Here is a 27,470-nt window from a genome sequence, read left to right as displayed (position 1 = left end):
CGTGTCAAACACAACGAGATCGCTATCCAGGACGCTGCAACGTCACGGACCGTTGTCGTTCTCGTTGGAAAGTTGCTCAGTGTGACGGTACCTTAAAGCTTCTCTGTTTGGCCTTGAGTTTTGAACAGTTCATGCGAGAGTGATTCTTTTCACCACAAAAACAAAGTCCATCTGGCAGGAGACATGCTCTTAAGGCAGACAATTTTCTCCAGCCCATTTTCATGGATTCCTGTATGGCCTCTCCCAATAAAGAGATGTTGCGGATTCTACACTGTGCAATTTCTGACTTTGTAAAATTTTGAGTATTTTTCCTTGACCTCTTTTAAAATGTAAATCCCCATTATAGCAATATAATTCAAATCTTCAAAGGAAGATGGCATACTGTATCTCTACCAAGGAGTTTGTCCTTGATCGGACTGAATAGTTTAGCATAGAAGATTCTGATGTCAGAGTTGGAATTGGATTCCATAATGTTCTACAGAATTAATCTATTGTCTAGGCAAGAGTTTTGAGTCAGCAACTGGGTGGACGTAACCTGGTTCATCAAAAGCTCTATAGAAAATGGACATCAAAGTAGGTAAAGAGTGCAACCAAAGATCATTTCATTACTGTAATGGTGGGACCCAAGGCATCTCCTGACAGCAAAGAAAAAATATGCCACTTTTGCCAAATGAGAAAAAAAAATTGAGAAAAAGGTAAAAATGTAGGGTGCATTGGTTTACAAAGCCTTGGCAGGCCTTAGAATCTTCATCAAAAAGGACAGAAGAAGGCAACTGTGAAGATTTTCCTCAAGAAGAATCTCCTGGAAGAGACGTGTTGAAGAGCTAGTGGAGTAAAAGCAAAGCAGGCAGTGTGTCCATATGGGCTGAGAGATCTCACACAGAGTGGACAACCATTCACTTACAGCAGTTGCATGATCAGCCAATATATGTCCTCTGTATCCAGCAAAAATGGTGTTGATGAGGCTGCACCTATGGTATCCATGGACTGAAAATTTTGTTGTGGGCTCACCTAGTGAACTGGACAAAGAGCGTCCTCAGGCTACATCTGGCCTTCTGGATGTTCAAGTGCAGCGCGTGGACCGAAAAAGCCGTGGGGCTGAAAACAGTGGCCCACTGGCCACACCGTGCTTTTGCTCGATGTCCGTCCACCGCTCCCCATTGTAACTGCTATCCCCATCCTCAGTATGTAGACAGTAGTGAATACATTACGTCACTTCATCGCGATGCTGCTGAGAGTCAGTGCACAGGAGACATGAGCAGAGTGTTGAGGGAACAGGAGGTATGTGTTTTTTTCTTTCTTTCATATGTGTATAGGATATTTACATGTACATAGGAGGCTATGTGAGGGCTCATTCTGTATATTGGAGACTATATGAGGGCTCATACTGTTTATAGGAGGCTATGTGGGGGCTCATACTGTATATAAGGGCTATGCGAGGGCCCATGCTGTGTTTAGGAGGCTATGTGGGGGCTCATACTGTATATAGGATGATATGTGGGGCTCATGCTGTATTTAGAAGGCTATGTGGGGGCTCATACTGTATATAGGAGGCTATGTGGGGACTCATACTGAACATAGGGGGCTCATGCTGTATGTAGGAGGCTATGTGGGGGCTCACACTATATTTAGGAAACTATTTAAAGGCTCATGCTGTATTTAGGTGGCTATCTGGGGGCTCACACTGTATATAGGAAGATATGTGTGGTCTCATCCTGTATAGGGCTGTACAGGTGCTTATGCTGTACTGTACATAGAAAGGCTTTGTCAAGGCTCATGTTTTGGTGTGTATACCAAACCTATTTATAGAACCTTCATTACAAAACATTTGCCGAATGACTGTCTTTTCACCATACATCTGGACTGTATAGCTTCCATGTAACTCAGAAGCGGACCCAGAGAGAAGAAGGTCTCTATGAAAAAACAATGTACAGATGCTCTCACAAAATTTGAATATCATCGAAAAGCTGATTTAATTTTGTTCTTCAATACAAAAAATGAAACTCATGTTATATACAGTCATTACAAACAGAGTGATCTATTTCAAGTGTTTATTTCTGTTAATGTTGATGATTATGGCTTACAGTCAATGAAAACCCAAAAGTAATTATCTCAGTAAATTAGAATACTTTATAACACCAGCTTGAAAAATTATTTTAAAATCTGAAATGTTGGCCTACTGAAATGTATGTTTGGTAAATGCACTCAATACTTGGTCGGGGCTCCTTTTGCATCAACTACTGCATCAATATGGTGTGGCATGAAGGCAATCAGCCTGTGGCACTGTTGAGGTTGCTTTGATAGCAGCCTTCAGCTCATCTGCATTGTTGGGTCTGATGTCTCTCATCTTCCTCTTGACAATACCCCATAGATACTCTATGGGGTTAAGGTCAGGCAAGTTTGCTGGCCAATCAAGCACAGTGATACTGTTGTTTTTAAACCAGGTATTGGTACTTTTGGGAATGTGGACAGGTGCCGAGTCCTGCTGAAGAATGAAATTTCCATCTCTAAAAAGCTTGACGACAGAGGGAAGCATGAATTTCCTGGCATACGGCTGCGCTGACTTTGGTCTTGATAAAACACAGTGGACCCACACCAGCAGATGACATGGCTCCCCAAACCATCACTTATTGTGGAAACTTCACACTAGACCACAAGCAGCTTGGATTGTGTGCCTCTCCACTCTTCCTCCAGACTCTGGGACCTTGATTTTCAAATGAAATGCAAAATTTACTTTAATCTGAAATCAGCACCTAGGACCACTGAGCAACAGTCCAGTTCTTTTTCTCCTTGGCTTCAGGTAAAACGCTTCTGGCGTTGTCTATTGGTCATGAGTGGCTTGACACAAGGAATGTGACACTTGTAGCTCATGTCCTGGTTGTCTGTATGTGGTGGCTTCTGAAGCAATGACTCCAGCAGTCCACTCCTTGTGAATCTCCCCCCGAATTTTTTAATGGCCTTTTCTTAACAATTCTTTCAAGGCTGCGGTTATCTCGGTTGTTTGTGCACCTTTTTCTACCACACTTTTTCTTTCCACTCAACTTTCCATTAATATGTTTGGATATTGTACTCTGTGAACAGCCAGCTTCTTTAGCAATGATCTTTTGTGGCTTACCCTCCTTGTGGAGTGTGTCAATGACTGCCTTTTAGACATCTGTTAAATCAGCAGTCATGATTGTGTAGCCTACTGAAACAGACTAAGGGACCCTTTTAAATACTTAGGAAGCCTTTGCAGGTGTTTTTGTTAATTATTCTAATTTACCGAGATAATGACTTTTGTATTTTCATTGGCTGCAAGCCATAATCATCAACATTAACAGAAACAAACACTTGAAATAGATCACTCTGTTTGTAATGACTTTGTGTAATATATGAATTTCCCTTTTTGAATTGAAGAACTGAAATAAATTAACTTTTTTATGATATTCTAATTTTGTGGGAAGCAACTGTATGTGCCATTTGCAGTCCTATAGCTCATCGTAATGCACAATTCCACCTGCTTTGGAGGTGACAGTGGGCCACTTCTAACCTTTGGGCTCCTGTGCCGCTGCACAGACTACACAAATGGTATGTCTTCCCCTGTTGTAACAATGTCTACTGTACTTTTTACCCACAGAGCCATCTGGAAAGAGGCATAAAATACAGTATACTCATTTTTTTAAAAATAAGTAAATAACCAATGTATATTGATGTCTATATAGTGACATATATCAGAAGTACCTCAAGTGCATTCCCAGACATATACTGTATCTCTGACATACACTGCAAAAGCAGTATGAGCAGAGACCAAGATACAAAACATGCATTGAGGATTCTAAGAAACACACAAGATGATTATTCACTGGAGCTACTGTCAGATTGCTATCCACTACAATCAAGATTTGGAGACAGTGCCTTATGCTGGAGGAAGGTATAAAAGAAGTATTTAGTTCCATTGTGAAGTATAAAGATGAAGTACGGAGACTGCTCCCAGGCCTTACCATCCATATCCAGCCTCTGTATAATGACCTCCAGTTCCACTTCATTGGGCATGTACCCCAGAGACCTCATTGCTGTGCCCAGCTCCTGCTTGGAGATGAATCCATTTCCGTCTCGATCAAACACTTTGAAGGCTTCTCGAATCTCTATGTAGACAGGCAAAAAAGGTTAACTGTTTCCATCCCATTAGACACCTAGAAGATATTACATTACACTGCTTAAATATTCATGGTAGATGTACAAAATAATGGCCTAATGAAATAGCAAATTAAGAGCATACACATTAACTTTTAAATGTAAACCTTATCTTATCTACACTGTAGAAGAAGGCAGGTTGTTTCCTTGTAAGGAGAGGAGAGCCTGTAGTGTGCTTCTTAAGGTACCTTCACACTCAGCAACTTTACAATGAGATCGACAATGATCCGTGACGTTGCAGCGTCCTGGTTAGCGATCTCGTTGTGTTTGACACGCAGCAGCGATCTGGATCCCGCTGTGCCATCGCTGGTCGGAGCTAGAAGTCCAGAACTTTATTTGGTCATCAGGTCGGCGTGTATCGTCATGTTTGACAGCAAAAGCAACGATGCCAGCAATGTTTTACATGGAGCTAACGACCTGTGAGAACGATAAGTGAGTCACCGTTACGTCACTGGATCGCTCCTGCATCGTTCTGGAGCTGCTGTGTTTGACGTCTCTACAGCGACCTAAACAGTGACGCTGCAGCGATCAGCTCGTTGTCTATATCGCTGCAGCGCCGCTGAGTGTGACGGTACCTTTAGGATTATCAGAAAGTCTGAAAACACTTGTGCCTCCATGGTCACTACTTTGTCCACATATCTACATTGTGAACATATGTGTAAAGTGACATTCAGACAAGATAGTTTTTTAGTGGATTTTAATTCTCTGTTAAATACCCGCAACATATTAACCGTACAAAGCTGGTAACTGGAGTTATGCAAAACCTCATTCACATTCAGTGGATTTTTCCACAGCAGATTTCTACTACCCTTTATGTACAGTAGTGGTTTTAAACCCTTAATGTCCAAGACAATTTTGACCTTAATGACCATATTTTACAATTCTGACCATTGTCACTTTATGAGGTTATAGCTCTGGAACGCTTCAACAAATCCCACTGATTCTGAGATTTTATTTTGTGACCTGTTGTACTTCACGATAGTGGTAACATTTCTTTGATATGACTTGCGTTGATTTGTGAAAAAAAAACAGAAATTTGGCAAACATTTTGAAAATTTTGGAATGTTGGAACTTTAAATTTTTATGCCCTTAAATAAGAGAGACATGTCACACAAACACAAAATAGTTAATAAATAGCATTTCCCACATGTCTGCTTTAAATGAGCACAATTTTTGAAACTTTTTTTTTTTTTAGGAAGTTAGAAGAGTTAAAAGTTCATCAGTGATTTCTCATTTTTCCAACAAAATTTACAAAATCATTTTTTTAGGGACCACATCACATATGCAGTGACTTCGAGGGGCCTAAATGACAGAAAGTACCCAAAAGTGACACCATTCTAAAAACTGCATCTCTCAAGGTGCTCAAAACCACACTCAAGAAGTTTATTAAGCCTGTACATGCTTCACAGGAACTGAAAAAATGTGGAAGGAAAAAATGAACATTTAATTTTTTTTCACAAAAATTTTACTTTAGACCAAAACATTTTTATTTTAACAAGGGTAACAGGAGAAAATGGACCCCAAGATTTCTCGTTCAACTTCCCCTGAGCAGGTGTCTGTATAGCTCCCTGTTACTTAAGTATAAACGGTTGCTAGGGTTATCAGGGAGAGCCGCCGAAGAGCGGGGGCACCGTATTGCGTTCAAGAGGGTGCCAACCTCCGCTGTTAGGCAGGGATCACTATAAGGATACGTTAGAGCTATTCAATTGTCCCTGTATTCATGAGTATTGCTTTTAGCGTGTACTAGACTTATTTTGTATGGTGGCGGTTTTTGTTAGAATTCCTTGGTTGGTTATATACTGTAGTAATAATTTATGGTTTGGTGTGCGATATGCGTTTTGTAGGGGTTAATCCGGAAAACCCCACTTAGTGATAAAATCAGGGAATTCTAGGGATAGAAGGGAGAGCCGCTGACGAGTGGGGGCACCATATTGCGTTCAAGAGGGTGCCAACCTCCGCTGATAGGTAGGGTTAAGATAGGGGTAAAAAGGGTGAAATAGCTATACCTATACCCCAATCTATAATCCAGAAAAATGAAGGCAGCACTCCAATAGAAAAAATAAAGGTGGTTTATTGGCCCATGTGCGACGTTTTAGTCCAGGATGTGGACCTTTCTCAAGGAAAGGTCCACATCCTGGACTGAAACGTCACACATGGGCCAATAAACCACCTTCATTTTTTCTATTGGAGTGCTGCCTTCATTTTTCTGGATTATAGCATGAGGTTTGGTATATACCTGGAAGGATTTTTTGCACCCTTTGTTTTCTTTTGGTGCTGCTTTTTGTTTTCTTTTTCTATACCCCAATCTACCTATGGTCTGGTCTGGTATAGTAGGTCATCAGTCACCATCAGCGATGGTATTAGTTTTTTCGTGAGCCTATTGTTGCCGGGTACCCATAATTTTTTTCCAGGAAGATGATGCCGGGCTTGGGGATGGATTAGGAGGGTCTGGGGATTGTATATCATGTCAGAAGAGAGAGAAATCAATGTAATAGGGTAAAAAAATGCATCACACTGTTGACTCATGTTCAGTCTGTGATCTATTAGCATACCCAAGTCTTTTTCACATGTGCTGATACTTAGCCCTATTCCTCCCATTCTGTATATGCTTTTTTCATTTTTATTGCCCAGATATAGTACTTTGCATTTTTCCCTGTTAAAAACCATTCTATTAGTTGCTGCCCACTGCTCCAGTTTATTTATATCTTTTTGAATGCTCTCTCTCTTCTCTAGTATTAGCTATCCCTCCTAGCTTTGTGTCATCAGCAAATTTAAGCAGTTTACCCTAAATTCCTTCATCTAAATAATTGATAAAGATGTTGAACAATACAGGGCCCAGGACAGAGCCCTGTGGTACCCCACTTGAGACATTCTTCGAACTGGATGTGCAGCCATTTATGACCACTCTTTGGGTCCGATCACTAAGCCAGTTATGAATCCACCTAACAGTTGCCTTGTCCATTCCATACTTAGTCATTTTTTCAATAAGGATTGTGTGAGATACTTTGTCAAATGCTTTGCTGAAGTCAAAATATGCTATATCTACAGCATTTCCCTGATCCACCCAGTCAGTGATTCTGTCATAGAAGGAAATTAAGTTAGTCTGACATGACTTATTAGTTACAAGACCGTCCCGATTGGGTACAACATGTTGCACTGTGAAGGATTTTACTCTTTTTTTTTTTAAATCAAAATAGTGGTAACTAATACCCTATGTTATTTATATGCACCATGAATATTTACTTATTTACTTACTATAGGGTATATGTTCATTTAGTTTTTTTTTTCTTGGGTTTTGTCTGTGTAATGGCCACAGTGTGAATGTGCGCTTACACATTGCACATATACCAACTGGTACTGTAAAATGCTGCATTTCTTCCATGACAAAAAAGCGGAAAAAACGCAATGGGTTAATAAGCCTTTTTCACTATGACAAAAAGCCTAATACTAAAAAGTTTGCATAATTGAGTCATCATATATTCTGTAAACCTTGTAAAGGTGTAATATGCAATTAGTTCAAAGTTTACTGCAAAATTTACCTTTGATATAATGATAAATCTCCAGTATATTCCATTATTCATGAGAATAACCATTTACATATTAGTGAAAGGTAAAGTAAATGAGTGATTCTGGCAACCAATGTAATCTAATGGCCAGTTAGTACCTGCCTGCAAAATGAGGATCAAAAGGCTGTAACATTCACCTCTTGTTAGTGTATGTATGTGTGCGATATCAAGATGAACATGAAACGCACAGGTGAATAAACCACAATGACACATCTCTTCTGACAATTGTGTCAAGGACAAAGGATGTGACTTTAGTTGAAATATGTATTGAACCTCCAATACATACCACAGATATCTCTTTCTTTTCTATGATCCATTCCTCATCTTATATTCAGCTTGACCTTTTTTCACCTGGCTGCTCTTATCCATTGATAATGATATACACGTGTGTGTGTGTGTGTGTGTGTGTGTGTGTGTGTGTGTGTGTGTGTGTGTGTGTGTGTGTGTGTGTGTGTGTGTGTGTGTGTATATATATAGATATATTGATTTACAAGTCCAAACATCAAAGAAGGCACCTACGTTAGCAAATGCGTTTGGTCTTTAGAGTTTAATACGACATATAAGGGAATTTTCTAAGTATATAGATCTAAATGAATATGGCACATGGAATTATATGCAGTATAAGGGCAACTGAAATTGTTGCAGTGCGTATAACTGTATTTTTTTGGTAACCTACAGAATTTTATACCAAAGGAGAATGCAGAAAATAAATATGTAAAATAATCAGTAAATATATGGATATCTGCAGAAGTTACATCTCCGATAGGACCTAGAAAACCCAGATTATTATTTGTATCCGTACCATACGGGCTTCTCTGGCATTAAAAAAAAGCACCGAGAAGGGAAGCGACAGAAATGCTGCCTGAATTATGTAACAAAATGTTGAAAAAAAAAATCAGGAAAGTCTAAAGGAGGAGGAAGAGAGAAAGAAGGAGGAGGAGGAGAGTGGTGGGGGATGTGATAAACCATGGGGTCATGATTATAACCCTTCATTATTCGCACTGCGCTTCCAACATGTACAAATATACTGCAGTGTTGCAAAATCATATTAGAAAACACCATCTATGCTGTATGTGAAGAAACAAAGTGAAGCACCTGGAGATGGAATCTATTCACTGCAGTCACATGATGAGCGGCAGCAACGCACATTACTGTACACATCATGTAGTCGCACACTCATCTCATCAAAGTTTTTAAGATGTGGAATGTCGCACACATACACAGCTACATAAATAAGCTGTCACATAAATCATAGGCGGCACGGTATACATACACAGAACACAGCCACTCAATGTAAACGTCCCCCAGTGAGGGAAGAGCATGCTCGATGCCATATAAACACATCCACGCTAAACATACAAAAGCCGACTCCTCACACGGGAAAAATCGCAATATCTAATACTCAGACACATACACAGGCTCCATGTGGATTTATCCCCTCCACCGAGCCACTCGCTGTCTTCATTCCCACCGCTATTACACCGCTTCTCCCCATGTGTTGCTCTCATTGAAAGATCTGCAGGCGCTGTTTATACTGGGTGAAATATACATATATCCAAAAGAAACACACTACGTCCACACATCTTTACACAGGCTATGCATGCACAGATACACCGCAGTCCCCAGGTCTCCTTAGCTCACTCCTTTGTGCCTCCTGTTTGAACAAATTGAATTCCTCACAGAAACCTGACAGGAATTTTAATGGGAGAGAGACAATGACACCCGATATGTACACACAGGCACCTACTAAGTTCCCATCTGCTCAGTACTAATACTCCGACCAGTGATGTACACCTATAGCATCAATAATATATTCATCCTTTACATTCAGAAACATCGACATCAGGGACTTAAGTAATCCATATAAAGACAGTTAGTACGGGCTCCAATACACAATTCTTCTGCGATGTAATGAATTTCAATTCCGCATTTTTTCTATTCATTACACTTGTAACATTTGCTTTTCCCATCTTATAAATACAGAGGAAAAAAGCCATATTCATAGAATGCACCAAAAGAGCAGAACAACACCACAAACAAAATTACATTGTTTGAAGTGGATTTTATATTTTGCTATAGATTTTCCTGTAATTTCTGGTAAAAGTTTTTTAATGAATAAAAAAAACAAACAAAAAAATATTTTTCTCAAAACCCAACTTTTTCCCTGTTGTGTATGATATCACCCTAAACATGGCAAGCTCTTTTACCCCTTAGGCAGGCAAAATCTTGACGTCTTCCATCCAGCTTTCCAATGTGTCTGCTGTTTGACCAGTGCTTTTCTGCCACAGTCACTGATGTCCGATAGTATATATCATGTTGGAGTATATAAAACTTCCTTCTCACCCTCCAGTGGGGATGGTCTTTTTTGTCCATTCTCATTCTCGGGTCCTCTACCAGAGGCCTGGGAGTTTGAGGGTCCTGTGCAGGATCTTGGTTGTTCCCATCATTGGGCTTTTCTGGACAGAGATTTCAGATGTTACTCCTGGGATCTGTTGTAGCCATTTTCCCAACTTAGGGGTAACTGCTTCAAGGGCTCCTATCACCACTGGAACTACTGTTGCCTTCACCTACCACATCTTCTCCAGTTCTCCTTTGAGGCTCTGGTATTTCTCCAGCTTCTCATATTCCTTCTTTCTGATGTTGCTGTCACTTAGCACTGCCACATCTATTATCATTGCTGCCTTCTGATCCTTGACTACTATCACAATGTCTGGTTGGTTAGCAAACACCTGGTTATCCCACAGGATTTTAGGCCTGTCATTCTACACCACTTTTTCTAGGGTCTCCCACCTGGACTTACTTTTTCTAAGGTCTCCCACTTGGACTTAGGGGGACTTAGCCCATATGCTGTGCAGATGTTCCTGTATACAATTCCAGCTAATTGGTTGTGGCGTTCGGTATACACAGTTCCTGCTTGCATTTTGCATTCTGCCACTATGCGTTAGACTGTTTCTGAAGTTTCTTTGCATAGTCTGCACCTTGGGTCTTGTCGTGTGTGGTAGATTCCTGCTTCTATGGATCCTGTACTTAGTGCTTGCTCTTGTGCCTCTATGATTAGTGCCTCTGTGCTGTCTTGGAGTCCAGCTTTCTCCAGCCATTGGTAGGATTTCTCCATGTCAGCCACCTCCATTATCTGTTGATGGTACATCCTATGCAGCGGCTTGTCTTGCCATGGCGCTTCATGTTCCTGTTCTTCCTTCCAGATCTGTTGTTGTTGCTGCCTTAGGCTTTCTATCAGAATCTCATCTTTTGGTGCCATTTTTCTGATGTATTCCTTGATACTCCTTGTTTCATCTGTGATGGTGGCTTGGATGCTTATCAAACTTTGCCCACCCTCCTTTCTGTTGGTATACAATCTTTGGGTGTTAGACTTAGGGTGGAGACCTCCATGCAATGTGAGGAGCTTTCGTGTCTTCACATCTGCAGCTTCCATCTCTTCTTTGGGCCAGCACACTATGCCAGCAGGGTATCTGATGCCTGGTAGGGCATATGTATTGATGGCAGGATTTTATTCTTCCCTTTGAGCTGGCTCTTCAGGACCTGTCTTACCCTTTGATGGTATATGGATATTGCTGCTTTCCTTGCCTCCTCATCATGGTTACCATATCCCTGTGGGATGTCGATGTACTTGCAGCATGTCTGTACATCTATGTGTCGTGCTGGTAATTCCACTCCATCAGTCTTGACTACCTTGCCTCTCTATTACCAACCAGCCGCACTTCTCCAGTCTGAAGGACATCTCGATGTCTTCGCTGTAGATCCTTGTCCGGTGGCTCAGTGAACAGATGTCTCATTTGTTTTTCGCATACAGCTTGATGTCATCCATGTAGAGGAGGTGGCTCATGGTATTTCCACTCTTGAACATGTATCCATAGCCAGACTCTGTAATTATCTGACAGAGGGGGTTCAAGCCTATGCAGAATAGCAATGGGGACAGTGCATCACCTTGGTATATGCTGCACTTGATGGTCACTTGTGTTAGTTGTCTTGAGTTAACTTCCAATTTTGTTCTCCATAGCCCCATTGAGTTTCTGAGGAATGTTCTTAATTTCCTGTTGACATTGTAGAGAGCCCAGCATTCACAGATCCATGTGTGTGGCATTGAGTCATAGGCTTTCCTGTAGTCAATCCAGGCTGTGCTGAAATTGGTCTGTCTGGATCTGAGTGATCTATCTACTAGGTGCTGGTGCTTAGAGCCTCTGATATTGGTCCCAATGCCTTTCTGAGCTGGATTCATGTACCGGTTCATATGGTTTTGTAGCTTGGTGGCTATGATGCCGGACAGGAGTTTCTATGTTGTTATAAGGAAAGTTATTGGGCAGTAGTTTGATGGAACTGTTCCTTTGTGAGGATCCTTCATGATCAGCACTGTTCTTCCTTGTGTTAGCCAAGCTGGGTGGTGGCCCGCTTCTAGCAGTTGGTTCATCTGCTTTGCAATGCTTTCATGTACAGCTGTTAATCTCTTTAGCCAGTAGGTATGGATCATGTCTAGGTCAGGTGCTATCCAGCTCTTCATGTTCTTGACCTGCTGTTGGATGTCTGCTTCTGTAATGATGACTGGTTATTGCTCTAGGTGGTTGCTGTGTTTCATTCTCAGCTCTTACAGCCACATTGCCCTGGTGTTGTTTGTTTTTCCTTCTCCCATATGTTCCTCCAGTATTGCTCAGTCTCTGCTATTGGTGGAGTTGCTGCCTTTGTGCTGTAGTTGGAAGTACACTTGGATGGTTCTTTGGAGAACAGGGCATTTATCTTCTTGGCCTCAGCTTCTCTAATATATCTCCCTAGTCTTGCAACGAGTGCTATGAGCCTTTGTTTAGCAGTCTCTAGGGCTTCAGTTGGGGTCAGGCCTTTGTGCTTGTCCAGCTTGGTATTATTCTTGTTCCTTACACCTTTCTGTATTTCTGTTAATTGGCTAACTTCCCTTCGTGTCACCTTAATCTTTGTCTCAAGTCTTCTTTTCCAAGGGGAGCATGTACTTCTGTTGTTCTTGCTGGTTGTTGTATAGACAAGCATTTCCATGATAGGTATTGATGCAAGTGCTCTATTGGCATCTTCTAGCACACTGTCTGGTAGTGTTTATTTGCTGAGCCTTGGCACTTGATCTCTGGTATTGTTGGTATTAAGTTTATCTAAATCTTCTGTTTCGGATCATCTAGTTGCAGGATTGGATCAGGGTGTTGCACATGTTGTTCTTCCAGGACTTCATGTGGGGTGGATCTGCAGTGCAGTTAATCCATCTCAAGTTGTGATAATAGCTTTCTCTTTATGACATTGAAATTCTGGGTGACTAGTTGTTTCTCAGTCAGTGGCAATGCAGGTCTTGTATCCATCCAAAGTTTCCTCATACATTTCATATTCTCATTTGGTCTGCTGTTATAGTAGCATTTCATTTTCATCAGATCCATGTTCTCTTGCCTTGTCCATGTATGGTTTGTTCCAGTAGCCCATTTATCATTAGATTGTCCTGGTTCCTCGACGTCTGACGCGGACCTTGTAAATCCGGGACAGAGCCGGGATTTGAACACCCGCACAACCACATTTGGTGGTTGTATACTTTAACCACTACGCTATAACAGCCACCTAAGGTAGGTATTATAGTGTTAGGAGTGGTTGATATATCATTTATTTAATTTATTTTTTTCCACAGGGCAGAGCCGGGAATTGAATTCCAGTCTCCCATGTCGTAGGCTGTGCACTTAACCATTACACTATACCAGCCACTATTATATATGATAGCTGTAGTCTTAGGCTGGGGAAAAAGACAACAGAAGCATGGTTTTGTTTTATGGTATGTAGATGATATGTTGTGTGACCTCTATGGTCTGTTTTGACACATCTTTTCTGTAATCCATCATGTTTCAATGATGGAGGATAACAGTTGTTGCATGTCCCAAGTAAAACACTTCATTCTCTCACAATGTCTGAGTGCTGAATGATTTTGCTGAAAGCTGAAATCTTTAACAGGTTATAGGACCAGACAAACATAGAAAGAGCACAACTTAAAGAAGCACTCCCATCAAAGCTTTTATCTTCTTAATGTTTTGCAATCATCATTCTCTATAGCACTTTATACTTTCAATTGCTCATTTTGCCCTTCTACCCAGCTAATTCTTCTCTTTTCCATTAGGTCTATGACATCACATAATTAGAGCTTACACTGTGTTCCAAATTATTATGCAAATTGGATTTAAGTGTCATAAAGATTTAATTGTTTTGTTTTTCAAATAAACTCGTGGATGATATTGTGTCTCAGGGCTCAATGGATCACTGAAATCAATCTTAAACACATATGATAATTTGTTTTCCAGGTGATTCTAATTAAAGGAAAACTACTTAAAAATGATGTTCCACATTATTAAGCAGGTCACAGTTTTCAAGTAACATGGGAAAGAAAAAGGATCTCTCTGCTGCTGAAAATCATCAAATAGTGCAATGCCTTGGTGAAGGGATGAAATCATTAGAAATTTCCCAAAAACATAAGCGTGATCATCGTACTGTTAAGAGATTTGTGGCTGTATCTGAGCACAAATGTGTTTGTGCTGATAAAGGCATAATGAGGAAGATTTCTGCCAGGCAAGTTCATCGGATTAAGAGAGCAGCTGCTAAAAAGCCATTACAAAGCAGCAAACAGATATTTGAAGCTGCTGGTGCCTCTGGAGTCCCTCGAACCTCAAGGTGTAGGCTCCTTCAAAGGCTTGCTGTGGTGCATAAACCTACTATTTGGCCACCCTTAAACAGTGTTCACAAGCAGAAATGGTTGTATTGGGCCCAGACATACATGAAGACTAATTTCCAAACAGTCTTGCTTACTGATAAGTGTTGAGCAACCCTGGATGGTCCAGATGGATGGAGTAGTGGATGGTTGGTGGATGGCCACCATGTCCCAACAAGGCTGCAACATCAGCGAGGAGGTGGAGGAGTCATGTTTTGGGCCAGAATCATGGGAAACAGCTGGTAAGGCCCTTTAAGGTTCCTGAAGGTGTGAAAATGACCTCTGCAAAGTATATAGAGTTTCTGACTGACAACTTTCTTCTATGGTTTAAAAAGCAGAAACGTGCCTTCAGGAGCAAAATCATCTTCATGCTGACAATGCCCCATCTCATGCTGCAAAGAAAACCTCTGAGTCATTGGCTGCTATGGGCATAAAAGGAGATAAACTCATGGTGTGGCCACCATCTTCCCCTGACCTCAACCCTATAGAGAACCTTTAGAGGATCATCAAGCAAAAGATCTATGAGGGTGGGAGGCCGTTCACATCAAAACAGCAGCTCTGGGAGGCTATTCCAACTTCATGCAAAGAAATACAAGCAGAAACTCTCCAAAAACTTACAAGTTCAATGGATGCAAGAATTGTGAAGGTGACATCAAAGAAGGGTCCTATGTTAACATGTAACTTGGCCTGTTGGGATGTTTTGGCGTTAAATAGCTTTTTTGTTCAGTGAATGTGACCTCCTAATGCTGCAAATTCCACAAATGAGCATTTTCAGTTCTTTAAAACATATCAAATGTTTAGAAATTCTACTGTGCATAATAATTTGGAACAGTGCATTTTGAGTTTTTATTCATTTTGGAGATTATACTGTTATCATTGGGAGGGTTATTCAATAAAATTCGATGTATAATCTAATGGGTGATGACTTTTATTAGACTGACTGTCATTTGCACCGACCATTTAGGAAAATCTGATAAAAATGTAATTTGCATAATAATTTGGAACATAGTGTAGAAAGAATCAGTTAGTTTTTGGTTAATCATGAGATGTCATAGAGAGAATAATTAACCAGGTAGAAGGCCAAAAGGAGCAATTTTAAAGGGAACCTGTTACGTCCTTTTTTATATTAAACTATCCCCAACGTCTTGTTATTGATGCACATTGCATCACTAACGTGTTTTTCTCAAGCAAAACATCTCAGTATTTTTCTCAAAAAAGACATTTATACTTTGATGATTGCACCACATACCTTCTGTTTCAGTCATTGGGATGGGGATCTCTAACTTTCCAGTCAAATGCCTTCCCTTCACTGCTCCATATGTCAACAATATCTGCCAGCAGATACCGTGCTTGTGTAATGAGTATCAGCTTTCCAGGTATTACCACTAAATCTGGGTGTACGTCCCAGCTTCATTTTATATGTTCGCATGCTCCAGAGCCACTGAGTGTCACAATGATGCATGCGTCCACCAGCCACTGACTCTCAGGGAGAGATCACCGCTAGCACGTGAGAAAAAGTCTCACAGTACAGCACTGAGCTCAGTGAGTTCATCGCTGTTCACCGTGAGGCTCGGTCTCCCTGCAGCGAGCCATTCTCCCAGCTGTTCAGCGTGAGTGGTCGCCTCAGGCCAGCGATCATACTGATGAGCAAATGTTGCACAGATGGATTATGCTGTGAGACACCATAGATTGTTTCAACTTCGGACAGGTGAGAGATGTTGTTTTTTTTTGTTTGTTTACAGGGGAAAATGGCTTCAGGGGATTAGGTGTTAAGGTGGCTATAATGTGATTTTTTATTTTATTCTTAATTTTACACTTGAATACAACTCTCAACATTGTCACCTTGTCCGCGGTGATCGCAGGCAGAGCAGGGGACAATGATGTGAGCTGTCTTCAGCACCCGACACCGGGAACAGCGCAAACAGTACCGCTGATTCCCAGGCAACGGTACGTGTTACACTGATGACAAATGGATTTCATCCATGTGTCATTGGTGTGTACATGTGTGGGCCTTTTCTGCGGCCCATGCTGCTGCTAAAAACAGACATTAGTCTGTTTTGCCCACAGACACATGGTCCGTGGAAACACACTGATTTGTGCGCAGACCCTTTCACTTGAATGGGTCTATGTGTGTAGGTGTCTCCGGTACATGTGAAAACTGTTAACACATGTACGGGACACACTGACGTGTAAAATGAAGAGCCCAGAGATGCGGATGGATGGTGGGCAGCTAAAGCAGTCAGCGGTGATATGAGTTTAAGTTTTTTTTCTCCTCCAGTCCTCTACCAACATACATACATTTCTGAGTAATGAATGAAACTACAGAATGCCTTTTGTTTGTAACCAGGAAATGTCTGTACCCTTAAGGAAACTGTATAAACTGAAGCTCACTATAGAACATGTTACACAGGAGAAAATAAGCACAATGCTGGAAGTGATTGTACATCTGAGATCATATGATATCAGCTATGGTGTGAGGTTCTCACCACCATTCAAAATACCCTCAAGGGTTAACTAACAAATATAGCCTGGAGGGGTCCCCAAATATTAAAACATAACCTTTAATCAATTATTAAAAGGACAGATCTCACAAACCAAATAAAGTGCTCGTGCAAACCAGTGCTCAAAAAATGGTTTGGTCTCACCACTGTTGAAGGACAAAAGATCCCGGCCTCCTTCCGGAAGTACCTCGCTGAGAAATGGATCCACACAAGCAAAAGGGGAATATATATGGGGAGAGAGACATAAGCAGTATGTAATGATTTCCTAGACTCCCTGTCGTGCCCCAGTATTGCTCCTGTCCTGATAAGGACAGGCCCCAAGTGGACCCTATAGTGATAACTCCAATGATATGGGGCTAAATACTCCCGACGCGTTTCTTCCCCAATGGTGGGGACTCATCAGGGGAGTTAATATAAAGATTTGGGAAGTATGAAAAAACTAATCCTTCCCTTAAGTAAAAAAAAGCCCTGCAGTGGCAAGGTGCCAGGTCAAGAGAAAGTGACTGCCCATGTCACTGTCAAGATGAGTCAAGACATGGGCAGTCACTTTCTGAGCAGGGACTCATAGATTAACATTGGTCGGAGTACAATCCAATTTTTTATAAGCATATGATCATCATCACCCAAAGCCTTTTAAGGCTGGCTCTGGCAGCCATGTGTTCCTGAGTATTTAAAAAGCATTGTTCTCTGCGATAACGTGTTTGTTAGGAGTGTGTTTCACCATCCACTTGACTCACTTGCAGCCAGGTATCTAGTTATTTCATCTCCTACTCCTGACTTCATTTAATTACTAACAGTGTTATTTCCAAGCTCAGTCCAGCTATGTTACCCACTGTTCTGCAATTAAGATCCCAGATTCCCAACCTCTCACAACTGTTTTCCAACCAGTTTACCAATACATTTCTGCTATTTATGTGTGTCCAGCATCTCTGCAAGCAAGTTACTAATTTGTGAATATTTCATTTTTTTCCTGCAATTGAAGATGTCCCTGTAACGAGTTCCTGATAAAAGACACCTTATATACCATATGCCTGCTGGAAGTTACATCTATTGATCTTGTGTATCCTCACACCTGGCTCTGTTGATCTAGTACTTTTTGTTCCACTGGTCTGACATCCAGTATACCCTGCTGTCCTGGTCTCTGTTCATCTACCTGCTGTCTATCAATATTGCTCTTCTGCACAATAGCTGCTCACCCTGATTTATTGCTTAGTGAATCCACCTCACAAGGTGATTTGATAACAGATGTGTTATACCGTATGTTTCCAGTCTGAAAAAATGACTGCATTCGTATCCATAAAGTGTATAAAAGCTAAGGGACTCTCTGTAAAATTCCAAAGGAACACATATTCTATCATGGATGGAAAGCATGTGATAGCTAATGCAAAGCGGATGAGAATTTACATAATCTCAGAATAGCAAAAGAACAGGTGAGGCTCTGCACACATAGACACAATGACTGTTAGCCATTGACTGGAGAGAGACATTCCAGGCTAATAAACATGCTCAGCCTAATAGACAGCGCTTTAAAGAGGGCGGTCTTTGTTCTTATATTATCCCCGCTGCTCTCTCCCCTGACTATACCTTTTTTTTTAAATACACAATAAGGTTCCAAAGATATGTCTTTTTCTTTAGTGCTAATTTTTAACTGGACACTTTTGTCCTAGTGACAAGTGCTTGTTAAAGGGAACCAATGTGTCCTAAAATGCAAGTACCCTGCAGATGTTGGGTTAATCGGCAGGTTGATAGCATTCCAATGTTATCGGGCCCCCTTACCAAAAGCACAGCTTCTTGGAGCAAATTCACTTTTTTCCTCCTGGGAGGTGTCAGCTTTCAGTCATTGAGGCGTGTGAGAGAGGCTTGAGTCACTACTCAGTACACAGTAAGCTGCGTCTGTAAGCATTCTCCCATGCTGCGCCAATCCTCTGGAATGCTCTACCCCAAGATATTAGGACCATCCACAACTTGCATAGTTTTAGGCGCTCGCTCAAAACTCATTTGTTCAGAGCGGCCTATCACGTTCCCCAATCAGTCATTTTATGTTTGTGTGTGTGTGTAGCCCATTCACTATCTCCATCTACCCCCCACCCCCCGAAGATGGCTGGACCATCATTGTAAATACATCATTGTAAATACACACCTGTACTTTGTATCTCCCCCACCTCATTGTAGATTGTAAGCTCTCACGAGCAGGGTCGTCTTATTTTGTCTTATTTTGCTTTATTACTGTATTGTTAACATTGTTACCTATGACTGTTGTGTTTGAAACTGTTAAACTGTAAAGCGCTGCGGAATATGTTGGCGCTATATAAATAAAGATTATTATTATTATTATTATTATGCCCTGGCACTATTTATTGACAGTTACCTCTGCAGCGCATCTGTGCAAAACGAATTGTCATAGTGTCGGGGCATGTTTACAGCCATAGCTCACTGAAGCTGCTCCAGAACATCTCTATGACTGAAAGCAAGTGACTCCCAGGAGGAATAAAGTTCTTTTTCTCCCAGAAGCTGCACTTTCAGTAAGATGGTCTAACAACACTGAATTGCTATTAACCTAGAGATTAACCCCTTTATGACCTCAAACATATTCATATGTCCAGGTTTGCTGGTACTTACCAACCTTAGATGTATGGATATGTCATGGCTGTCTCCTTGGTTGTCCGGGGGAAGGAGTAAGAGACCGGACAGACCTTTGCACTTGGATGCAGGGGGTGTGGCTAAGCATCAAAAGCCACAGCGCGTGTGGAAGCAGGCAGTCTTGGCGGGAGCAGGCAGCACGCAGCACAGAGAGATGTGCTCCGTCCCTTCAGCAATGGCACTGCGCCGGCCCGCATGCTGGTACTTCTGCCTTTGTCAGCAGCGATCATAGAGGGAGAAGCACAGTGCCCAGCAATCGGCAGAGAGTGAGGGGCCATGCGCGTCTTGACCGTGAGTACAGCACACGTGCCACAGAGAGAACCGGGCGCCGGATAGACGTTTGCAGACCACCTTACCGGAATATCCCTGCCCACCACGGTGAACCCTGATCGTGCTGCGGCCTTGTTTGTTATGGCCGCATATGTTCTTGGACTAGGGGCTCAATGGAAGGCACCAGCTGCCACCAGAAGACGGACTGCTGTTGTCAACAGGTCCTCCTGGGACCAACACCGCACCAGCTGTTGCAGGCACCTTCAACCCCCAAGTAGCACCTGCATTCTGAGGAACTGCTGACCCAATAAGTGCACCAAAGAACTGCTGACACTTTATTTATTAACCCTTCATACCCTTTCAATTGGACTGCTATTCTCCCCATTTATCCCTGCACCTCCGTACAAGGAGTTAACTCCCTGTTAAATTAAAACTGTTACATTTGTTAACCCTTGCTCTGTCTTCTTTCTGTCACTGCATCCCGCAACCTGCTTTCAAGAGCCTTACAGAGCGCTGTGGAGCCTCGCTGTGGGGAATTGTTGGGGCTGATATGCAACAGATACAGACTTATTTGTGTGCAGGAGGAGTTTACACTTTTCTGACAGCAGATGGCGATTTTGTTACTGTTATATGCTTAGTTGAATTTAATGCATATACTTATTGTACTTTGGTTTCACTTTCTCTATGGTAAAAGGTCTTTCAGACTTCCTGCTATGCTGTATTAAGAAGCTGATATATGTAGTTCATGTTCTGTGTAGATAAAAGTTGAATTACCCCATATAATCTACTCACAAGTATCTTCTGCAACCAAACTATGCAACAAGATAGACTGCCATGCACAGGCGGTGAGGGGCCTGAGAGGATTGTGTGGGGTTGCTTGGGTAGCTTTGTTGCTGGGGGCAATGATATAGCTGCAACAGCATGCAGAAGCAAGCATCTGACAGTAACTCGGCGGGGTTACGAATATTAAAGCTTCTGGCTGTAACTCAGCGGGGTTACGAAGCTTGTCAACACCCTCATTCCAGGTTTTGCTGTGGCTTGGAGGTGCGTGCCAGGACCAAGAGTGACCGCAGCAGGAGCTGTGCAAAATGCCTGGTGTGGATTGGTGTGCAGTGCCAGGAGGCCCAGAGATAGCTCTGGGAGGTGAAGCAGCCATGTGGGAAGTGGCTTGCAGTGATGCTCTCGAGGAATTCTATCACTCTGTGATCCATGGGCATCCATGGGTGTCTCAAAAGGGGTTGGTGTCCCAAAAGGGGGCAGTATCCCAAAAGGGGGTGGAGTCCCAAAAGGAGGTGGAGTCCCAAAAGGAGGTGGAGTCCCAAAAGGGGGTGGAGTCCCAAAAGGAGGTGATTGCTCAAAACGGGTTGGAGCCCCAAAAGGAGGTGGGGACCCAAAAGGCTACTGGGTATACATCTGATAAGACATCACAGAGGTGATCCGTGGAAGTCAATGGTGAGAGAGTGACTGAACTTCTAGATTCAGGGAGCTCAGTGACCCTGGTGAGCACCACACTCCCAGTCCATCTGATTCCCGGAAGGAAGATGGAAGTCCACTGCATCCATGGGGTGGCTAAGGACTACCCGGTGTCCAGGATGATCACTGAGATGCCCACAATTATTAAAAGCCATGACATCCCTGTGGTCTTGGACTTGCCATACCCTATCATAATAGTCCCGGACTTTAAACTGTTTTGGGAATTGTGGGAGGAGGAGGTAGCGGCACCTGAGGTCGATAGTCTAGAGTTAGCGGTGACCAGAAGAAAGTGTGGGTCTGACCAACTATGGGACTTAACAGAGGTGACCAACAGTGTGACCGTTGAAAATGGGGTAGCTCCAGAAAAGGGGTCCGACACCTGTTTAAGTGGGGACTTGTGCCAGTGTGACAGGGTGAATAGTGGTGACTCCCATTCAGACAGTGACTCTAATGCAATGGAAAGAGAGTGCAGTAAGGTAGAGCCAGGTACAAATGGCAAGTCTTCCTCTTGTTACCAGGGACAAGGCCGCCACAGAAAGACAGGACAGGCTACACCCTCTGAAAAGAGGACTGAAGGAGAGACGGGCTCAAGTGCAAACAAGCTTAATGTCCTTGATAAGAGGTCACATTGCCACTGACAAACCCCAGCAAAGAGGTAGTCAATGATGTGAGGGAAATAAAATTGACCCATTGTGATGGTGGAGATCTATCAGCAGAGAGCGCAGGTGGAGGGAAGACTCACAAAGGTCACGGAGAGCAGGCTGGTGGTTCATTCACCTCTGAAGTGGCGGAAGATGACAGCTGCGCCAAAACTCTGGAAAGGGACAGAAACTGTGCTGAGGCGTGTGACACCAGTTCATTAGATGCTGAGAACTCCAGGGAACCCGAGGCTGGGGAGACATTGAATCTTCAGAGAGTCCAGCAGAGACCCTAGAGGCGGTTGAAGGTAATGGAGGGAAGACTCAAGAGAAAACTGAACTGCTGATGAAAGTACACGTAGAACTCTGAAACAACAATGAGTGGGTGGGCAAGATGCTCCATCTGAAAATATAATTAAAGAAGTTATGGTGTGACACATGCTAGCTAAAAGGGAACAGGATCACAAAATACAGATGCTTAAAGAGACAATAAGAGACCATGTCAAGCGAGAAAAGGTCCTGAGACAAGCAGCTGAGTACAGAGTGGAGGAGCTGGAGAAGGAAGTCTCTGCGCTTAGAGATCACTGTCAACATGTCAATCCGTGAACAATTCCATATTGGAAAATATGGAGGTGCTCAGAGAAGCATTAAGAGGACTTCTACGGGAAAAGGAGATGGTGGTCACAGAATGACAATGGCAGTGCCAGAGTTGTAAAGAGGCAGAGCTGCAAATGCCCATCTTGGCAAGGGGTCTGGAAGAGTGTGAAGCCCAGGGAGAGCTTGCGCTAAAAGCTGAACACGACGACCCCTTGGTCGTGGCAGATGACTTGATGGAAATGTCTAAGGCAAAGCAGGAGCCATCCGTTCATGAAGAGGATGAGACTCACTCTTCAAGTGCATAGTAGAGGTACCCGAGGACGTGCAAGAAGCTTGTGCCAGTGAGGCGGTGCATGAAGATTTTAGGAAGGTGGTGCAGGCGTGTAGCGTGAACTAGGTGCCAGAGTCTAAGCAGTTAGTTATACTGTTGACTAGGGAAGTCATGGTGAAGTGGGTGGCTATCCTGAGTGACATGCACCTACACTGTCTTCACATGAAATGGAGGATCCTGTTGAGTAAAGGAGAAGCCTCTCGATGTCTGGAGCGTGCAAAGCAAACTCAAAGTCGGTTGGAACTGGTGGAGGACATCATTCAAGTACCCAGAAGACTGGAGAGAAAAGTTACTGGGAGACTTGGGAAAGTAATGCCGGAAATCATAGATAAGTCTGGTGTGGTGAGAGTGAGGATTCTGGCTGATGACGAAACCCAGGTAGCTGGTGAAAATGGGATGGTTCCATTCTTTGATGTCAGATCAATCTAGAGCCTTGAGAATATCCGAATGCTCCTGGAATATCGCATGGCATACCTAGGAGAGGTATAGCAGCTGAGACTTGAGAGACTGCAAATTAATAAACAGCTGCAGGAAAGGCAAAGAAGATGGCGGCCACTTTCAACCCGAGATATGGAGAGACGAAGGGTTTATTTAAAGGGTGGAAGTTCTCAACCGGAAGATAAATGGAACGACTACTCTCTGGGTAATAAAGACAATAAGAGAAATTGTCAACAGAGAGACAACTAGAGGAGGCTTGATGGAAGAGGACAAGGAAGAGTTAGAAGTAGTGACTCTTCTGTGAGCTCAGTGCTGAGTGACCTAGGTGGGAGACCCCATAGCGGACGTGGGGACAAAGGGTCAGACCAGACAGAAGGTATAGGTGCCAGGGAATCACCACACCGTACTGACCGCCAGGGATGGGGGTGGTCCGACAAAGGGACAACTCTATCAGAGGAGGTGATGGAGTCAGGTGACAGATGGTTCCAAAAGGGTTCAGTGACAGGGACCTATGGTGACAAACAGTGTGACTTTCAGAGGCGACCGAGAGGGTCTCTGATTAGTTAATAAAAAGTGCCAAGCCCTGCGGCTTTAGGCAGAGGGGAAAGTATGCGGTATGGTGAGTGGCCATGTGGTTAATGGGCGGTATGTATCACAGAGGTGGGTGGCCCTGTGATGGAAGAATGGGCTTATTTTGCTCAGCAGATCTGTTGCTGAGTGTTGCTATACATTGGCAAGGGTTCCAGCAAATTTTACTTTCAAATAAGTCAAATAATGCTCCTTTATTTCTAAGCCCTGCTGTACGCCCAAACAGTAGTTTTGCTACATATATTGGGTATCAACGTACTCAGGAGAAATTGCACAACAAATTGTATGGTGCAGTTTCTCCTGTTACCCTTATGAAAATTCAAAATTTGGGTTTAAAAAACATTTTTATAGGGAAAATGTGATTTTTTTCTTTTTATTTTCATGGCTCAGTGTTATAAACTTTTGTAAAGCACCAGGGGGTTTAACCCCTTTACCCCCAAGGGTGGTTTGCACGTTAATGACCAGGCCAATTTTTACAATTCTGACCACTGTCCCTTTATGAGGTTATAACTCTGGAACGCTTCAACGGATCCTGGTGATTCTAACATTGTTTTCTCGAGACATATTGCACTTCATGATAGTGGTAAAATTTATTTGATATAACCTGCATTTATTTGTGAAAAAAATGGAAATTTGGTGAAAATTTTGAAAATTTCGCAATTTTCCAACTTTGAATTTTTATGCAATTGAATCACAGTGATATGTCACACAAAATACTTAATAAGTAACATTTCTCACATGTCTACTTTACATCAGCACCATTTTGGAACCAAATTTTTTTTTGTTAGGGAGCTATAAGGGTTAAAAGTTGACCAGCAATTTCTCATTTTTACAACACCATTTTTTTTTAGGGACCACATCTCATTTGAAGTCATTTCGAGGGGTCTATATGATAGAAAATACCCAAGTGTGAAACCCTTCTAAAAACTGCACCCCTCAAGGTGCTCAAAACCACATTCAAGAAGTTTATTAACCCTTCAGGTGTTTCACAGGAATTTTTGGAATGTTTAAATAAAAATGAACATTTAACTTTTTTTCACACAAAATTTAATTCAGCTCCAATTTGTTTTATTTTACCAAGGGTAACAGGAGAAAATGGACCCCAAAAGATGTTGTACAATTTGTCCTGAGTACGCTAATACCCCATATGTGGGGGTAAACCAATGTTTGGGCATATGACAGAGCTCGGAAGCGAAGGAGCGCCATTTGACTTTTCAATGCAAAATTGACTGGAATTGAGATGGGACGCCATGTTGCGTTTGGAGAGCCCCTGATGTGCCTAAATATTGAAACCCCCCCACAAGTTACACCATTTTGGAAAGTAGACCCCCTAAGGAACTTATCTAGAGGTGTGGTGAGCACTTTGACCCACCAAGTGCTTCACAGAAGTTTATAATGCAGAACCGTAAAAATAAAAAAATCATATTTTTTCACAAAAATTATCTTTTTGCCTCCAATTTTTTATTTTCCCAAGGGTAAGAGAAGAAATTGGACCCCAAAAGTTGTTGTACAATTTGTCCTGAGTACGCTGATACCCCATATGTGGGGGTAAACCACTGTTTGGGCGCATGGGAGAGCTCGGAAGGGAAGGAGCGCCGTTTGACTTTTCACTGCAAAATTGACAGGAATTGAGATGGGACGCCATGTTGTGTTTGGAGAGCCACTGATGTGCCTAAACATTGAAACCCCCCACAAGTGACATCATTTTGGAAAGTAGACCCCTGTTACATATGGACCTGGTGGTTAGGTGCACCAGGAATGACCTGATAGTTAAACACGGAATCGGGACGAGCTCTGGGGAAATGGGAACTCTGCTGACCGCAAACCCTACTCCTATCAACACAACTAGAAATAGCCGTGGAGCGTGCCTGACTCTGCCTAGATGCCTCTTTACAGACTAAGAGCTAACTACCCCTAAAGAAAGGAAAACAAAGCCTCACTTGCCTCAGAGAAATTTCCCCAAAGGTAAAAGCAGCCCCCCACAAGTATTGACTGTGAGTTAAGAGGAAATCACAAACACAGAATGAAATAGGTTTTAGCAAAGGGAGGCCAGTCTAACTAAACAGATTGAGGATAGAAAAGGGATCTTTGCGGTCAACACAAAATACTACGAAAACCACGCAGAGTGTGCAAAAAATACCCCCGCACCGACTCACGGTGCGGTGGTGCCACTCTGCACCCCCAGAGCTTCCAGCTAGCCAGGCAGTTTCATGATAGCAAGCTGGACTAGAACTTAGCAAGAAAAACCATATGTAACAAATGAACAAGCAGGAACTTAGCTTCGCTGAAGTAGACAGGTCCTCAGAAAGATCCAGGAGAGATCTGAACCAGTACTAGAACATTGACAGCTGGCATGGAGTAACGATCTGAGTGGAGTTAAATTGAGAATCCAGCCTAGCCCCTAAACGAGGGCAGCTGGAGAAGGAATCTCAGAACCAGCAGCTCCACTCACAGCCACCAGAGGGAGTCCACGGACAGAACTCACCGAAGTACCATTCATGACCACAGGAGGGAGTTCGAGAACGGAATTCACAACAGTATTATCCCCCTTGAGGGGTCACCGAACCCTCACCAGAGCCCCCAGGCCGATCTGGACAAGCCAAATGAAAGGCATGAACTAAATCGGCAGCATGGACATCAGAGGCAACAACCCAGGAATTATCCTCCTGACCATAGCCCTTCCATTTGACACAGTACTGAAGTTTTCGTCTCGAAATACGAGAATCCAAAATCTTCTCCACCACATACTCCAACTCCCCCTTGACCAACACCGGAGCAGGAGGATCAACGGAGGGAACCATAGGCGCCACATATCTCTGCAGCAACGACCTATGGAACACATTATGGATGGCAAAAGAAGCAGGAAGGGCCAAACGAAATGATACAGGATTAAGAATTTCAGAAATCTTATAAGGACCAATGAAATGAGGCTTAAACTTAGGAGAAGAAACCTTCATAGGAACATAACGAGATGATAACCAAACCAAATCCCCAACACGAAGTCGGGGACCAACACGGCGACGGCGGTTAGCGAAACGTTGAGCCTTCTCTTGGGACAAGGTCAAATTGTCCACCACATGAGTCCAAATTTGTTGCAACCTGTCCACCACAGAATCCACACCAGGACAGTCCGAAGGCTCAACCTGCCCTGAAGAAAAACGAGGATGAAAACCAGAATTACAAAAAAAAGGTGAAACCAAAGTAGCCGAACTGGCCCGATTATTAAGGGCGAACTCAGCCAATGGCAAAAAGGTCACCCAATCATCCTGATCCACAGAAACAAAGCATCTCAGATAAGTTTCCAAAGTCTGATTGGTTCGTTCGGTTTGGCCATTTGTCTGAGGGTGGAAAGCCGAAGAAAAAGACAAATCAATGCCCATCTTAGCACAAAAGGACCGCCAAAACCTTGAAACAAACTGGGAACCTCTGTCAGACACGATGTTCTCCGGAATGCCATGCAAACGAACCACATGTTGGAAAAATAATGGAACCAAATCAGAGGAAGAAGGCAATTTAGGCAAGGGTACCAAATGGACCATTTTA

The 27,470-nt window shown here is 42.7% G+C and overlaps 1 protein-coding gene across 1 annotated transcript in view; it reads right to left on the bottom strand.

The window, feature by feature from the left end:
• Positions 1–27,470, bottom strand: part of CABP7 (calcium binding protein 7) — a 300,945-nt gene that overhangs the window by 172,706 nt on the left and 100,769 nt on the right. The window contains exon 2 of the mRNA XM_077296989.1: positions 3,981–4,124. Within this exon, the coding sequence (XP_077153104.1) occupies positions 3,981–4,124 (144 nt within the window). The remainder of the gene's footprint in view (positions 1–3,980; positions 4,125–27,470) is intronic.

This window comes from Ranitomeya variabilis, chromosome 1 (genome assembly GCF_051348905.1).
Source record: "Ranitomeya variabilis isolate aRanVar5 chromosome 1, aRanVar5.hap1, whole genome shotgun sequence".
NCBI lineage: Eukaryota > Metazoa > Chordata > Amphibia > Anura > Dendrobatidae > Ranitomeya > Ranitomeya variabilis.
This window is presented reverse-complemented; position numbering and strand designations above follow the sequence as displayed.